This window comes from Chaetodon trifascialis, chromosome 13, assembly GCF_039877785.1.
Source record: "Chaetodon trifascialis isolate fChaTrf1 chromosome 13, fChaTrf1.hap1, whole genome shotgun sequence".
NCBI lineage: Eukaryota > Metazoa > Chordata > Actinopteri > Chaetodontiformes > Chaetodontidae > Chaetodon > Chaetodon trifascialis.
In genome coordinates, this window is record NC_092068.1 from 10,000,589 (window position 1) to 10,016,707 (window position 16,119).

Below are 16,119 nucleotides of genomic sequence, written 5' to 3' on the forward strand. Positions count from 1 at the left end.
GGACCTGGTGTGTGTGTGTGTGTGTGTGTGTGTGTGTGTGTGTGTGTGTGTGTGTGTGTGTGTGTGTGTGTGTGTGTGTGTGTGTGTGTGTGTGTGTGTGTGTGTGTGTGTGTGTGTGTGTGTGTGTGTGTGTGTGTGTGTGTGTGTGTGTGTGCGCGCGCGGGTGGGTATGTGTGTAGATCACATTTTCATTCCAGCAGCAGAGACTGTGTAGCCAATGAGCTAGTTTACACTGAGCTGAAATGGAAAAAAAATGTGTTTTAATTTATATTAATGAGAGCAATTAATTATACAGAGAGAAACTCCTGTTCTACAGTGATTGTTAAGTGACTACCTAAGTATTATTTACCTTTGTTTTTCCTGATGAGGCCTACTCAACTGCTCTATTGAAAGTGTACAGCCCACTTGGACTGAATTTTTCTGTGCATAATAACACATTGACTCACGCTGAATACTGCAGGTTTTGAGGAAATTAGAAATCTGGAGGCAAGTCTTTCTTTTGCGTAATTTATTTGGAGCTGCAACTAACAATTATTTCAAAAAGTGATTAGTCTGCTGGTCATTTTGCTTTTATTAATTGACTGTTTGGTCAATAAGATGTCAGAAAATAGTGAAAACAGCCCCTCACAAGCTCACTGAGACATGATGAAATGTCTTGTTTTGTCCAACAAACAGCCCAGACCCCCAATATATTCAGTTTAATGTAATGTAAACCCAAAAAAGCAGACAAAAAATGACTTAAATGATAAAGCAGTTATCAATGTAGTTGCAAATGATTTTCTGTCGTTTGACTGATGATTTGATTCATTGTTGCAGCTCTGAATGTGTTATATCTGAGTGTTTGAGACCCTGTCTGTGCTTGCTTGTGTTTTGTAACCATATTCATCACCGAGGGGTGGAAAAGGTCTGAGACTGCTTATGTGCAGTGTGTTTATAAAATCATCTGGCATTTGGAGTCTAGTGTGTCCCCAGTGTTAAGGTGCTAACAGATTGTTCAGTTGTCACGCTTGGACTGCTGCACAAAGAAGTGCATCTTCTTCATTGTGGTTTTTTTTTGAGAATGAGCTGTCAGCAGAGAGGACATGCTAGGAGCAGTTAGGTATGAGAGGGGTTGTGTGGAGCACTGTGTTGAAGCTGTTCTCTGTGGCAGCAGACCAAATGAAATCTGGTAGTCGTGCTTCCTCCCAACGCTGTAGTCTCGCTTTAAGTTGCTGTGCTGCCTGCCAAGTTGTGCTTTGCCGTGCTAACCTGCCCCTGTGGTTCCTGTGGCCCCTGCGCCTAAACCACTTACTGGCACTCCCGCACCACCCGAATATCCTCCAGCTTCGACATCTCCTGACTGTGTTTCCCACTAGCTCCTCCTTGTGGCTGCTTTGTTTCATACAGTGTGTGTGAGTGACAATCCCAAGTACATTGAGGTGTGTGTGGATGTAGGGTTAGATAGCCTAACAGCAGTGTTATTTCCCATGCAAGATGATTGCTTTTTTCCATGAAAGAATGATGTTTTATTTACTGAAACACTCCATGTACTGTTCTTTGACTGGCTTACTCTAAATGATTCAGTGTTAATACTGCAGTTTGATGAAGGTTACACTGGACTAGAGTTAAGGCAGGCAAAAATGGGAAGAGTATGTTTCTTTCTAGGTAAGGGCCTAGTGTTGTAATGGGACTGAGAAGGCAAGGGTGGAGCAAATTAGTTAGAAAACAGGCTTCCTAGCAGCAGGCAGTGAGTTGGGTGGCTGGGATTGGGTGGGGTTCTGTGGTGTTCAATGGGGCAGCCTAGGGCCAGGAAGTGCTGAACTGTTTTTCTTGCAGGGATGACAGCAGTCAGGAGGGGGAGGAAGGGGAGGAGTTTGAGTGTTACCCCCCGGGGATGAAGGTGCAGGTGAGGTATGGGCGAGGCCGCAATCTGAAGACGTACGAGGCCACTGTGAAAGAGGCAGACGTGGAGGGGGGAGAGGTGCTCTACCTGGTGCACTACTGTGGCTGGAACGTCAGGTAAGACAGGACCTGGGGAGAAATCACCTAACGTCTATATTCACCCTAAAAAAAAGACCAAAAAAAGACATCTTTTAACCTTCAATTCAGCTCAAGGGATCACCGCTACATGGGTATCCCCGCAGCAATAACAGATACATCCCTTCCTCACAATTCTGCTTCACCTGATCCAGTCCCATGGTCAGTACTCTGATTATGGAGAACACTGGGCCATCTAGTGGCAGAAACAGAATTGAGTATTGGGTTGATGTGGATCATTCCTCAGCTTCCCTCACTCAATTTTGTCTAAATCCCCTGTCTGTCTGTCCCCCAGCTGTCTGTCTCTCAACAAAATCTACAGACAGGCTTGAATTTGAACCAATTTTACTCAACCAGAGGCTCTGGTTGGACGATCTTTAGATCCTACGATGTGATATTTTAACGTGAGCTACCCTTTGGGTCTCTGAAAGGCCAACCAAAGTGCTGCTACACTCACCTCTACCTCTCAACCCTCTCCCCCCTCCCCAGTGGGTCAGGGTTAATGCAGTGTTAAGTAGAGTGTTAGGGTACCATGACACAGAGGTTAACTAGTGCAATCAGCATTTCATTGTCTCAATGTTGTTGTGTGGTCCTCTAGCACTCTATAAAAGACAGTGGGATGTTCTCTGCATTGTGTGTGTCGTGTGCGATGTCGTGAAACTTTTCATTTTCCTCATACGACCCAAGTAGCACCCTTGGTACTGTCGGAACTTTGTTGAATATGATTTGTGTGGTGGTCGGTGTTAATATTGTTTCTTTCTTCATCGTAAAGGTTTGTCTTTTTCCACATAACACCATGGGATTTCCTCCTTTGCTGTTGAGGCTTTTTGTATCACAGCAACATGTTGGGGTCAGACAGTAGAGGTGTCTGTGTGGTGGGTGGTGTGAGAGGATATTTCTTGGCTCCTTTCAAAGATCTGATTGATTAAATTGTCTCCTGTCTTTGTACTTGATTTTTAGATATGATGAATGGATCAAAGCAGACAAGATTGTGCGCCCGGCCAATAAGAACGTACCAAAAATAAAGCACCGCAAAAAAATAAAGGTACGAGTTTGGACAGTGGCAACTTTTCTACTGAAAGCTGGTTTGATATCATGAAGCGAATCACTTACTGTGTTGAATTCTGACAGAACAAAGCTGAGAGGGAGCGAGACAGGTTGGAGAGGCTCAATGACAGAGAAGTCCTCGGCCCTTCATCCAACGCTAACCGTGTCCCACGCTCCAAATGTGGCCTGAGTCAGGATGTCTTTTCCAAGATGGACGAGGGTGAGGACAAAGGGACTCAGCAGTCTCCAGTCAAGTCTATAGAAATTACTTCTATCCTCAATGGCCTGCAAGGTAGCAACACTCATTAGCCTGTAGTCCTCATGCACACTTAAAGCAGATCAGGCTGTTTGACTCTGAAGTGGTTTATTTATGCCTCTTAGGAAATCCTGCTCAAACTAATAGGAGTTCTGTCCTTTTTGCCTCAGCCTCTGAGATGTCCACAGATGAAAGTGAGCATGAGGATGAGGAGGGAGAGCATAATGAAGAGGATCGCCCAGGTTGCAGAGGCAGCCCCAGAAAGGCCCCACCAGAGCCCACGCCAACTGAGTGCTGGGAGAGCGGGACCCCTCCTGAAGAATCCAAACCTCCTCCCGTCTCAGGAAAGAACCAGGATTTAGTCAGTGCAGAGAGCGCTGATGTCGGGAAGCGCAGAAGCCAACCAGAGCTAGAGGGAGAGGCGAGCACCAGGAAGAGGAAATCTGACAGTGCATCAGAGAGGACCCCGAAAGGCCAATCCAAAGCTAAGACCAGGAACACCAGGAGCGCTGACTGGTTGCTTGGAGGCCCTCCCAGGAAGCTGGAGGAGAGAGCGGCTGGTCCCGGGGAGGAGAGAGGGGCCTCGTCTAGCAGTAGTTCAGATGATGAAGGTGCAGCACTGGCTGAGTCCCAGGCGGAGGAAAGCGAGCGAAGCCGGCCAAAATCCAAAGGCTCCCCTTCTAAGAAGTACAACGGGATGAAGGAGAAGACCAAAACTGGCAGACAAGCTGGGTTCTGGGAGATTCCTGAAAAGAGGGTCAAAATGTCTGGGAATGCAGAGGAGAGGCCAGCTGTCCGCTCTAAAGGCCAGAAGGACGTGTGGTCCAGCATCCAGGCCCAGTGGCCGAAGAAGACTCTCAAAGAGTTATTCTCTGACTCGGACACAGAAGCTGCCAATTCCCCTCCTCCACCTGCACCCCCGTGTCTGGAGGAGCCGAGTGTCGAACAGGATGGTGGACCTGAGGACGAAGCTTCAGAGGAGCAGATGGAGAACGACAAGCTGCAGGAGTTTCCGAGCAGCGGCAGTAACTCTGTACTCAACACACCACCAACAACGCCAGAATCCCCCTCAGGAGGAGGCAGTGCCGTGGAGGACTCTGGTCAGCCGCAGCCCTCCTCCCCTCCACCGTCCATACCCCCCGCCTTGCCTTCAGAGCCAGTTTCTGATGCTCTCCCCCCAGTGCCCACACAGGAGGAAGCAGCAGGTGGGCGCAGTGAGACGGACAGCAGCACGGTGGAAGTGGAGAGTCTGGGTGGGGAGCTGCAAGACCTCCCCCAGGAAGAGGGGGCAGGTTCCCCCTCAAAGGTGTTCGATGTCAGCCTTTCCTGCAACAGCAGCAGCAGCTGCAGCCTAGAGCTGAGCAGCAGCAGCCAACAGGAGAGTGAGCAGAAGTCCAAAGGTACAAGTAATAACCAGCCTCATATACCAGGTCGTGTGAATCTTGTCATTATTTTTCTTTCAGGTGGAATACGAAAGAAATACACGCTGACAACTCATTTCACAGTCTGCTTGTTCCCTCACCATCTCCTTGCAACTTCTTTGTAGCATCTGCGAGTCAGAAGCGGCAGAAAGAATCACAGACAGGTGGAGCCTCAAAGAAACACAAGCCAAACCGCAAGAGCCTAGGTGTGCCTCCCAAAAAGAATAGGAAAACAGGTAAGGAGGACTGTAGATGGGATTGCTGACACCCTGCTAGCCTTCCCCATTTCAAACTCCAGTACTTTTATCAGCTATAAAATTTCTCTTTCATATTTACCGGTTTCCTGACATTAAATTATAGATTTCGGGTGGGAAAGCAAATGAGATTTTGCGCATCTTTTCCATCTCTGCTGTCTTCTCCCCTCCAGCCAACAGCAGTGACAGTGAAGACCAGTCTGTTGTTGAGGGCACTGCCAAATCATCTGCCTCTAAGAACAGCGCCTCAGAAGTGAAGGCTGCCACTTCGCCCAAGTGTCACGGACGATCTCCCCCTTCGAGCCATAAGTACCACAAGCAGGGTGACGCCGACCACACCCAGCACCGAGACAACCATGGAAGATCGCCGCGTGTGTACAAGTGGAGCTTCCAGATGTGTAAGTGTTGCACATTGAACTCATTTGTTATTGTGACTTATATAGTAATTAGAGCAGTAATTAGAACAGATTCTCTAAATTAGAAACTATTTTTCATTTAATTTGTTAAAGTTGAGTTTCATATATGTTTATATATATTCCCCTCAGCTGACCTGGAAAAGATGAACAGTCTGGAGAGGATTTCATTTCTTCAGGAGAAGCTGCAGGACATCAGGAACCACTACCTCTCCCTCAAGTCTGAGGTGGCCTCTATCGACAGACGACGAAAACGCATGAAGAAGAAGGAACGGGAAAGTGAGTAACTGATCACCAGGACCAGCTGCTCTCAAATCCATTATTAAGTTTGTGAGGAAAGACCTTCCCAAGTTCTTAGTAACTACTAGCTCACTCTAAACTACTGAGTCACTGAATTTGGTTGCACCCAAGCTAGTAAATGCCTTAGTCATGTGTGAATTGGTTGCTGGGAAATATCTGTAGCACCATCCAAGTTGATTATTAAACATGACACATCATCTAGTATCAAGTCAGATGTGTTGTCCGTATTTCCACTTTTACTCTTCACTCTAAATGTGTCATATGTTAGCAAGCTAACGGCAGCATTGTCACAGTTATCCATCTAACAGTTGCACCTGATCGTTACTGAATGTAAGAACTGGTTTGTGTGGAGCAACCCATTTTAATTTCATGGTGCGTAAATCTCTACTCAGATTATAACTAGGTTAACGTAGAAAGTCCCACTTCAGGGGTCTGCTGTATTTCATCTCCACCTACCTGCCTCAGCTCTCGCCATAACCAAATCCTGTCTCTGTTCTGTAGGTACGGTGGCCGCTTCCTCTTCATCCTCCTCCTCCTCTTCACCGTCCTCCAGCTCACTGACTGCAGCAGTCATGCTGACACTGGCCGACCCTCCAGTGTCATCCTCATCCTCTTCTCAGAACTCTGGGGTATCAGTGGAGTGCAGGTGACAGGACGAACCAGCAAAAGGCCACCGCACTAAGCACTTAACCAGCACCCCAGGGTCACCGCCCCCATTCCCTTCCAACAGCACGGACAAGTCAACCATCATACTGTAACTACTGGGGCACAAAAACCAGACCAGAGACAAAAAAAAAAACAAGAAACAAGCACTATTTTCTATTTACAACTGTTTCCTTGGCAAGCTAACGGCACTTAAGTGCACTTTTATGAAGATTGTGTAGGGGGGGTGAAATTTGTGAAAAAAAAACAACAACAAAAAGCAAAATTGTCTTTTGCGTGCTCCTTAATTGAACATTTGTAACAATTGTTTTTGCAAGCAATAATTGTTTCATTTGATAAAGTTGTAATGTTAAGGGATGATTTCCAGTGAAGACCCCTCTGTGCTCTGTCCTCATAGCTCAACATGGCGCAGCCTGTGCTCGCCGTGTTATCGTGGGGAATTCAGAGGAACACTGCCACATTGGCATTAAGGACGTAGGAAATGTAACTTTGCCACGTTTCTCTGTCCACCCTCATTAAAAAGGCCTTCATGTGGTTAAACCTCAAGTGGTTGACGATGCTGCGGTCCCGTACAGGCAGGTGGTCCTGTACAGGTTTGCATTGGTCCATATAGGTGTTGATGGATAGGGTTTCAGACCGTCTGAGGTCCACTGACAACATCAGTGGATGAATACGGAATGATACTGTAGTGCCTTTTTGTTCTTTTCTGTGGGGCACTTTGAGAAAGGACAGCACCTTGTTTCCTGATCCTTCTCTCAAATCAGAGGGTCAGCTGGAATAACGTGTCCCGTACAAAAGACTGAAGAATGCTGTATGAGTGAGCAGGCAGTGAAGGGCTGAGTCTGACAGATAATGATGGTTTTTATCAGTGTATGTAATAAGAAGTATAATTGTAAAAGCAGAACTCTTAAACTGGATCACCTGTAATCTACTACTGAATACTCATGCAGCTTGGGTATAACTGTTAAGTTCGGCAGTATAAAATGTGCAATGAAGGAGGTGATGAATCCAGTGGTCACATTACTTCAGTTCATCAGCCTTTTAAAAGCCCATCTGCTTCATTTTATTGTGTTGTCATCTCCCCATACCCATCGTTACGCATCTGCGGCTGGATCAAATTAACGTGAAGGCAGCCACATATAAGTATTTACAGCATGTACTCCGTACTGCAGAACACATGAATTAAGCTGAATGCCACGTTTGCAGTGTTTTAAACAGCAAGAAGTTATGTAACTATGTTTGCGTCATTACATACTTTGTTGGCATCTCTCCAATTTTACCCACGATCAATAACGACATGCCAGCTTCCTCTCATACCCTACCAAAAAAATGTTTGGTTCTGTTTCCTGTACTATGACCAGATTAAAGGTAAAGATATTGTAAATGTGCATTTATATCATAAAGTGACGTACGTGTATACATTTCTGAAGACATCTCCAGTGTTTCCTTTGTATAGACCCCCTACTGTATGATAACCTGAAGTTACATTTTGTTTGGCACTTGTATGTAATTGTATGCTTTTGTTATACATTTGTATATTGAGAAGTGTTTTGAGTCAAGCTATTTAATATCTTGCACTGTTAATAACATGTACTTTTCTGTACAGACAGTTTTACGGTTTTACCTGTAGTTTGTGTGTAAATACTGAGGGTTACAGCATGTTTGTTCTGCCCCTTTGTCCTCATTCTTGTTCTCTTGTAGGAACAGATTTATTTGAGTTCATTTCTGTTTTCGTTTTGCCTCTTTCGTCAGTTTAAATAATTTTTTTCTTTTTTTTTTTTTAAAAAAATGACATGTTTTGCTTTAGTTTGTATTCTCTTTTGTTTTTCTATAGCTTGTGCTTGTAAGAGAAGAATGGTGGTTTGGGATGCGGCTGAACTGTTTTCCAACCTGTACATGGCCTGAAGCTAAAGCTGTATGAACCTGTATATGGAAAGTGGTCTGGATCATAGATTAAGAGAAAGTATGGAGCTTATTGAAAAAAATGCTCAATAGTATTTATTAGGCTCATCTGATGATGGTCATTGTGTAATTTATTGTAAAAATGTAAGCAAAGCAGAAGCCTCGTTTGAAATAAATGCCATAGTTTGTGAAGTACTCAGTGTGTCTCCTGCCATCAGTGGTGAAAATTAAATATTTCTCTGTGCTTTAGGACAACTTTGAGGTATTTCTAGTTTAACTGAATATTTCCCGTCTATTTAGACTTTACCTCCCTTTCAGACACGGAAGGAATGTTTATTAACTTCCTTTTACTCCATGAAATCTTTTTACTTTTTACTCAAACATCTATTTGACAAATGCGTTAAATGAAATCGTTACTTGGCAGATGGATTTTACGTATAAAACACATGACAGTACTATAACGTGACTACATCGCATTGCATAGAAAATAAACTTTAAAACAAAAGGTAGTTCAAAATTATCTCCACCTCCACCATAACAATGACAACAAGCTCCTTACGCATTGAATCATTCTGGATCATTACTTACTTTGCTCAGTGGCTAATTCAGCCTAGAGCAGGCGTCTCAAACTCATTCCACAAAGGGCCGTGTGGCTGCAGGTTTTTCCTCCAGCCAATCAAGAGCACGCAGTCTGACCAATCAGCTGTCTGAAGACTGAGATCAGCTAATGAAATGAGTCAAGTCTGGTGTGCTGCTGCTGCTGCTGCTGCTTTGATGGAAAGAAAACATTCAGCCCTTTGTGGAATGAGTTTGAGACCTGTGCGGTAACGTGTCTTCTTTGACCCCTGATCACCAAGCACTCAACAGCCCCCACTGCTGTCACTGTGGATCCAAGAAAACACATTAAATATCCATTAATGAACGACTACCAAGGACAAACGTGTAAAGTTTGCAGCTTTAAGTTAATATTGAGTCGTCAAATTATTGTAGTATATGAGTGGGTGGGAGTTTGGTCATATTTACCCGTCAAAATTTTCATTTTATTAATGTAACGTAAGTGACGCCTATTCCGTCTGCTTTACGACTTCCGTCACGATTTACGTACTTCCGCTCTTGTCTTCCTTAGCAGCGTGCTAGCTGCTGGTCAGCTAGTGCAGCGTGCGGTGCCCATGAGGAGTCTCGGATATGATGAGCGGCAAGAGCGCGGCAATTGCCGGAGTGTGTGGAGCCCTTTTTGTCGCATATTGTATTTATTTCGACAGAAAGCGACGGAGTGACCCTCGCTTCAAGGAAAAGCTACGTGAACGTAAGTGTTTGAGCTGGAGGAAATACAAGAAGTTAGCCCAACTCATGGCGACTTTTCCATGTGACAAACTACAAGTGCGCCTTATCAAAAGACAGTCTTACTAGAAATAACGCAGTAACGCTACACTTTTTCCATTTAATTCCGCATGTCGAAGAGAGTATTAGTATTTGCTGTAACTTAATTTTCACCAGCTGCGTGCGAGGACCACGTTAGATAACTTGTGGAAGAAACACGCTGCAGCTAAGAGCGTAACTTCAGACCACGTGTTTCTCGAGTTGAAGATGAGCAAAGCGAACATGCCAGCACCGTCTAAAGCCACTTTGTCTCGCAGGAAGAAGAAGGCAGAATGCTTCTTACGAGAAGTCTGGACTGGCAAAGGTAACTAAGTGAAAGCATGCATTTCAGACAATATTTTTGTCTTACTGGGGCCTAATGGGCCTAAATGTGCCTTTCTGACTCTGTCCGTTGACTTTGAAGCTGCCTGATTTGAAGGACGCGGAAGCTGTTCAGAAATTCTTTCTGGAGGAAATCCAGCTGGGAGAGGAGCTCCTGTCTCAAGGTCAGCCACGTGTTTGATTACTGTTCATTTAGACATAGAATATGTGATTTTATGTACATTATACACTCGTTGAGGACACACCACGGAAAGCTCAGAGATTACTGTGCTGTTACTAGCAAATAATAGACATGTGAATCATTCAGTAACACAACCTCTGCTGCACATGTCGCCTTGTGCTTTAGTGCTTCTAGTGGAATATTTTGTAATCTATTCGAATTTTCGATCGGCAGCCAACCTGACCTCTCTTCTTAACTTGCTGACCCGCTTCCTCATATCTGCATGGATGTGTGAACCTTTTTCTACCCCTAATTCAGGTGAATTCGAGAAAGGTGTGGACCACCTCACCAATGCGATTGCGGTATGCGGTCAGCCTCAGCAGCTGCTTCAGGTGCTCCAGCAGACGCTGCCACCTCCAGTCTTCCAAATGCTGCTCACCAAACTGCCCACCATCAGCCAGGTGAGGGTTCCCAGCACCTCCACACTTAATGCTTCAGTGTGATGTTGTTCTTGCAGAGCATCCTTAGTAAACCCCCCAGTTGCCATTTGTGGTCTCTGGGACAAGAAAGGGTGCAAGATCAACCTTAGAATCATCCAAAGCTGAGAGCCTTGTCAGTGGCTCTCAGTTATTTCACCTCTAAGACAGAAATGCAAACTTTTCAAAGCACAACTGGTTGTTAATTTCCTGTGTAGTTTGAGAGAGTGAATAGTTTTACACAAGTTTAGCTGTTCTGCAGCGTCTCAGTGATATTTTCCTCTGTTTTTCAGCGAATCATCAGCTCACAGACTTTAACAGAAGATGACGTGGAATGAATGAATGAATGCACGCATGTGAGATGGAAATCTTCCTTTTCCATGAAGATTTCAGACACTGGTGTTCGTGCACTGTTTAGTACATGTAAATACAGTTGTGTGTGAGTGAGTGAGTGAGCCATGAGCCCGATAAGAGAGCTCAACCTTTGGACATGATGACCACAAACCCCCCCCCCCCCCAGTCATGACACTCCAATGTTAAAGAACGTCCTCGAGGTTTCTGGGAAATGTTTAAAATACATTCCATCTTTCTAATCTTTCTTCCACCAGGTCTCATGTTTTCTACTCATCTGTTTATTCTATTTATTTCCCTCAAAAATAATTATTTCTTGTTGCTGATATGTACAAAATAACCAAATAAAGGTATGTAAATGATTTGTTACATATTGCTGTGCAATTGACATGTACATGTGTAATCTGTGTAAGAGTGCCTTCACTAAACTGAACAGTTGTTGGTGGAATATTTCACTATCAGTTAAATGTTATTTTTATATTCCAGTCTCTTAAATATCTGGATGTATTTTTTGTGTGTAAAATCCTAAAATAAATCATGGAAACATGCTTTGGGTCTCTGAGTTTGCAGTTGCCAGTAGATGGCAGTAGCAATGCACAGGAAAATTTGAAGCATTTACACTTTGGGAAATATTTAATGTGTGTAGTTTTTAACTGGAGCGTCATTTTGCTGAATGAGCGTCTAGTGCATAAGTCAAGGGCGAATATTTCTTGTGATTTAAAGAAAATGATACTGAAAAGCTATGTTAAGAAGCACGATGGAAGGTAATGCAATCTAATAGGGCTGAATTGATGGTGATCCACATGATGAAAAAAAAATACCCTTGAGTCCTGACATTCGATGTGTTAATGAATCCTTGGCACTGCGTAATAAAATACAGACACTGCCAGAACGAGGCTGGATTGCCACCTTGAGCATGCAGCGTTTCTATCTCCAACCAGCACGGTGAAAAAACACACAGTATGATCTTGTGTGAGCCACCATGTCTCCATATTGTGAATGGTTTTATTGTGTGTGCAGGAGAGCGAAAGTGGAGCAGCTCGTAGGGGAAGGGAGTGGGTTGAAAGTGTGTCTCTTGGAAGACAAATAGAGCTGTAATTATTTTTATCCCTGTCTGCAGCTGTTTTTCTAAGGGCCCTGGCCAGAGCAGCCGAGGCCTTGAGGTTGCCAGGAAACGAGAGCGGGGGAAAATAGTTTTTCTACATTAGGAATGAGAAATGAAAATTGAACGGCGGCCCAGAAATGTCGAGTGAAGACTAAATGGCAGACAGTGTTTCATTTTCCATGAACTCCTGCGCTCGTGCTGCAGTCCTTTCTTCAGTGCTCCTGCTATTTTGCCATTTGGTGGAAAAGGAGAAGCCTGTCGAGAGGCCTGCAGAGTCGTCTGGCCCTGAGTGTGTGTGTGTGTGTGCAGAAGAAGTGACTCGTTGTTAATCTGTCCTTTGGGGAGGCAGACGAGAAAAATAACACACTGTGTTGGAGGTCAAGCCGGAGCTGTGGGCTGCTGCTGGCGCTGGGGGTAGGAGCAGGTTGAGACCCCGTCCACACACAGCACCACTGGCCTGCTTCTCCTGTAAATAAACAGTCAGCTGCTGGCCACGTACTCTGTCCCCTGCAGGCTGCAAGGAGCTGAGGGGTCATTGAAGGATACCAGACCAGCCTGCGGGGAAAACACGCCATCATAAAGTAAACCGAGTGAAACAGGCCTTGACATGAGGCCATGACACTGTGTTTGATTTCAGGATGACACAGCAAATCTTTCGTTTTGACCTAAAACGAGGCCTGCTCAGCAGCCTCCATCCTGAGCAGAGCGTTAATGCAATCAGTGAGGCGTTTGTTGCACTCCTTTCAATTAAATGTCATTATTTTAATTGCATTCCTGCTCTATTTGAGCCTGCGCGAATGGATTATGAGTCAGCTCTTCATATCTGATGTAGCAGGGCAGGCGAAGGAAGAGGGAAAAATAAAGAAAGTCCCTCTTCTCGTGCAGTAGGGGGAACTGTTGCTCCAGGCAGTGTCTGCGGGCCTTGATGGCGTTCCACTGAAGGAGAGCTGAATGGAGAGAGCTTAGAGCATAACAGTTCCACTTGACAGCAATAACAATGGCTGTGCCTGCAGCACGGAGACCATGTGCTCGGGAGGGGTGATTTTTGAACACTTTGTAATGCTTTTTTCTAATGAGCTCACGATGACAGATGCACCCTGTTCCTTCATTACAGGTGCAGGGAAATAAACTGTTATTGAAGGCAACATTAAAATCCCAGGATTAGGCGTAGACGGGCCGTAAGCAGCGAGGACCAAAGCAGTCTGACTGCTGCTGTAATTTGTTTGCATGGATTCTGATCGTATGTCAAACGCTGCATTGGGAATATTGTAATCACCGCAGCTCCACGACTCATTACTAGAAATCCTGTCAGCAAATTATTCACAGCAGTAATTACCTTTGCAGTGTTATTCCACTTTGTGAGTTTGAATGTCAAAGCTTGATTGCTGCTCTGTATGCTGAGTGCCATACATACACAGATTGGGTATCTGTAGGAGCAGCTGTGTTTGGGAGTTTTAAGGCAGCCAGAAATAACTCTGTTGTAAGAGGTTGCTATGGCAGCTTCACGTAGCAAAGCAGCAGTCTACGTTCGAGATCCTCTGAGTGTTGCCACCGAGCAGGGAGGCATTTGCTGCCTGTAGCTTGCTGATCGTATGTTAGGCGGAGGCGTCCGCAGAGGCCCGTGTCTGTGTTTTGGAACATGTTTTCCTTCTGGCCGATCACGCTCAGAGTCACGCTGTCTGTGCCCTGTTGCTGATGTCATGGCTGTGGTGCCGGAGTCTGCAGCCTACTGTACGCTGTCATGGTGAGGCCAGGCTGGGGAGAAATATGAGACATGTCCAGGCTGTGCCAACAGCTATAATAAAGACTGCTGCTCTCTCCTGCACTGCCACTTGTGTGCACAGCAGCAACACGGTATATTAATTACCCAGCGCCTTCTCTGTGTCATTCACCAGTGAGGGAGAGAAGAGGAGAAATTTTTCCAAGGCACGTCCTTAAAATAAAGCAGCACTGTACGTGCTCAGAATATTAACTTCCACGCAGATGACCCATTTTTCCATCTCAAAGGGTCTGAGGATGGGTGGAAAAAAAGAGGGGGTGGGTGAGGCGGGAGGGGAGGCAGCAGCGGAGCAGATCACGTGAATCTAAAGCAGGCTACAAATCCTGGCAGATTTCTCTTCCTCTGTGCGGCAATGCCTGAGTGTCATCTGTTTTTCCGTTTCTCTCCGCGTGGTAATTTAACTTCTCCTGTTGCCCTTCCTCCATGTGCAGCCCCAGCCTGTCTATTCAGCTCTGTTGTTTACATTCCCTGTGAGTGTGAGCTGCAGGGTGTGGACAGCCCCCCCCCCCGGCACCCACCCAGCCTGAATGCCTCTCTCTAATGTCATCCGGCCCCCCCACCCTGCCCCCCCACCCGAGCCTCCATCTATCCCCTCATCACTTGATGCCCGATAAGGCAGGCATTCAATAGCACCACTCTGCCTGAGACACACAAGTACATCACATGATTTGTGAATTCCTGTTTACGTCGGGCGGTTTTCATGTTTTGGTCTGGTTACAAGCTTGTCTAGGGGCTGAATTAGTCATGAAGGGAGACAAAGAGGATAACAGCAGCAGAGCTGAATGGGAGAAAAAAAAAAATCGCTCAGCATCGGTTCTCATCCTGTCATCTGTCATCAGCATTATCTGTGCAGAGTGAAACTAGAAGAGGGAAGTGACACACACGCTGAACATGAGGGTGAGGAAAGGGTTAACTAAGCAGACTGTGCACAGTTATCTCCCCCCCCCCCCCCTTCTCTCTGATCTGCCTTCCTGTCTCACAGGCAGTGCAGTGCAGTGGCTTTGAAAATCATGAGAGAGTCAGACAGGCTTGTTTTGCATACTGTAGGTCTCCTGCATTGACTTGTAGCAAATCCCTGCCCTCGGGAGGCATGTCAGAGGGGATTAATGGGAGGGCTGGGGCCTCACAGTTTCCCATTGTCGCAGCCCAGCCCTGTGCTGTATTTTCATCCCGCAGAGTGAGAAAAGAGCGAGCAGGTGGGGTGGTGCTGGTGGAGGGAGGGTTGAGCTTGTGTGTGCAGTGTATGTGTCAGTGCATGGGGGAGAGGGGGGAGGTTATACAGTGGTGTTATTTCCCTGTGCCCTGATTCTTTTGAGCTGAGCTGAGGGGAGGGGAGGAAAGTGTAAATAATGTATTTGGAGCTGCGGGGTAAAGGGAGCTGGAGCTTGACCGAGCTAAGAACAGGGAAGGGAAGGCTTGAGCGGCCATGCTGCTGCACAGGAAGCTGGGGGCTGGAGGGGGGCGTGGGTGCAGGGAGGAACTGTACGAGCTACAACAACCCTGTTGCGGTGCTCTGGGGAATGTGGGGCCTCCGCAAGAATGTAGCAATCCTCTACTTCCGCTCTATCCTCTAGTTTTACCAAGACAAATAGTTTGCTGCTGCAGACTGCCATTAATAATGCAATATTAATAATAATGTGGTAATGTGAAATGCTATGTCAGAACAGGCCTGGGGCTGGTGGGGATTCAAATAGTGTCTCAGGAGGAGCAAGGCATGGAAACTGGAAGCCAGTCCTCCAGTTGCAGGACAGGACAATAGTCAGATTCATCTCAAACTAATCTCCATATAGTAGTCGAGGCTTAAATGCACTTTTTAAATGAGAAGTTCAGCATTTTGGGACACGTGCTTATTCACTTTCAGGATTAGAGCTGCAGCAGGCTTGCTTAGCTTAGCATAAAGACTGGAAACAGCTAGCCATCCTAGCTAACCTCTGAAGGTGTGTTCAGACAGAAAGTGAAACACCTGGCACTGTTTGTGCGTGGGGTCATTAGTGTGTATTGTGGTGAAACACATTCATCTTGAGCAGATGCTTGAATTCATGGGGCAAATTTGCATCCAATCACGTCTTTCCATTGGCTTTGTATGTAGTAGCACCGCCTCTAAAATTCATGTTCTGTCTGAACACAGAGTTTAGATGATTATTGTGTGACATTGCTATGTGTGGATATGGCAGTTCACTATTTCTTATGGAGGTTGTGTGCTGGACTCAAGTGTCTGTTTTCCTCTCTGATCTGAGTTCCTTCACCTGAACCCAAGTTACGATCTCCTGTCCT

The 16,119-nt window shown here is 45.7% G+C and overlaps 3 protein-coding genes and 1 non-coding gene across 17 annotated transcripts in view; all 4 read left to right on the forward strand.

Annotated features, from left to right (window-relative positions):
* arid4b (AT-rich interaction domain 4B) overlaps window positions 1-8,467 on the forward strand; it is a 37,556-nt gene extending 29,089 nt beyond the window's left edge. For 3 of the 8 annotated variants that reach the window (XM_070977230.1, XM_070977233.1, XM_070977232.1), the window contains exons 17-24: window positions 1,816-1,998; window positions 2,977-3,061; window positions 3,148-3,355; window positions 3,490-4,719; window positions 4,866-4,976; window positions 5,168-5,392; window positions 5,540-5,686; window positions 6,209-8,467. In XM_070977230.1, coding sequence (XP_070833331.1) covers window positions 1,816-1,998; window positions 2,977-3,061; window positions 3,148-3,355; window positions 3,490-4,719; window positions 4,866-4,976; window positions 5,168-5,392; window positions 5,540-5,686; window positions 6,209-6,357 — 2,338 coding nt within the window. In that variant the 3' untranslated portion in view covers window positions 6,358-8,467. The remainder of the gene's footprint in view (window positions 1-1,815; window positions 1,999-2,976; window positions 3,062-3,147; window positions 3,356-3,489; window positions 4,720-4,865; window positions 4,977-5,167; window positions 5,393-5,539; window positions 5,687-6,208) is intronic. The other 5 variants (XM_070977238.1, XM_070977237.1, XM_070977235.1 and 2 more) reach the window with 3 other exon arrangements.
* Window positions 1-16,119, forward strand: part of lyst (lysosomal trafficking regulator) — a 262,116-nt gene that overhangs the window by 128,954 nt on the left and 117,043 nt on the right. The window lies entirely within an intron of this gene.
* tomm20a (translocase of outer mitochondrial membrane 20) lies at window positions 9,388-11,508 on the forward strand. Its single transcript, XM_070977788.1, has 5 exons — window positions 9,388-9,578; window positions 9,910-9,956; window positions 10,056-10,137; window positions 10,452-10,594; window positions 10,903-11,508. The coding sequence occupies exons 1-5, from the start codon at window positions 9,458-9,460 to the stop codon at window positions 10,945-10,947; spliced, it is 438 nt and encodes a 145-aa protein (XP_070833889.1). The 5' UTR covers window positions 9,388-9,457; the 3' UTR covers window positions 10,948-11,508.
* LOC139341767 (small nucleolar RNA SNORA14) lies at window positions 10,650-10,782 on the forward strand. The gene has a single exon (XR_011603018.1). It is a non-coding gene; the product is annotated as a small nucleolar RNA SNORA14 (small nucleolar RNA).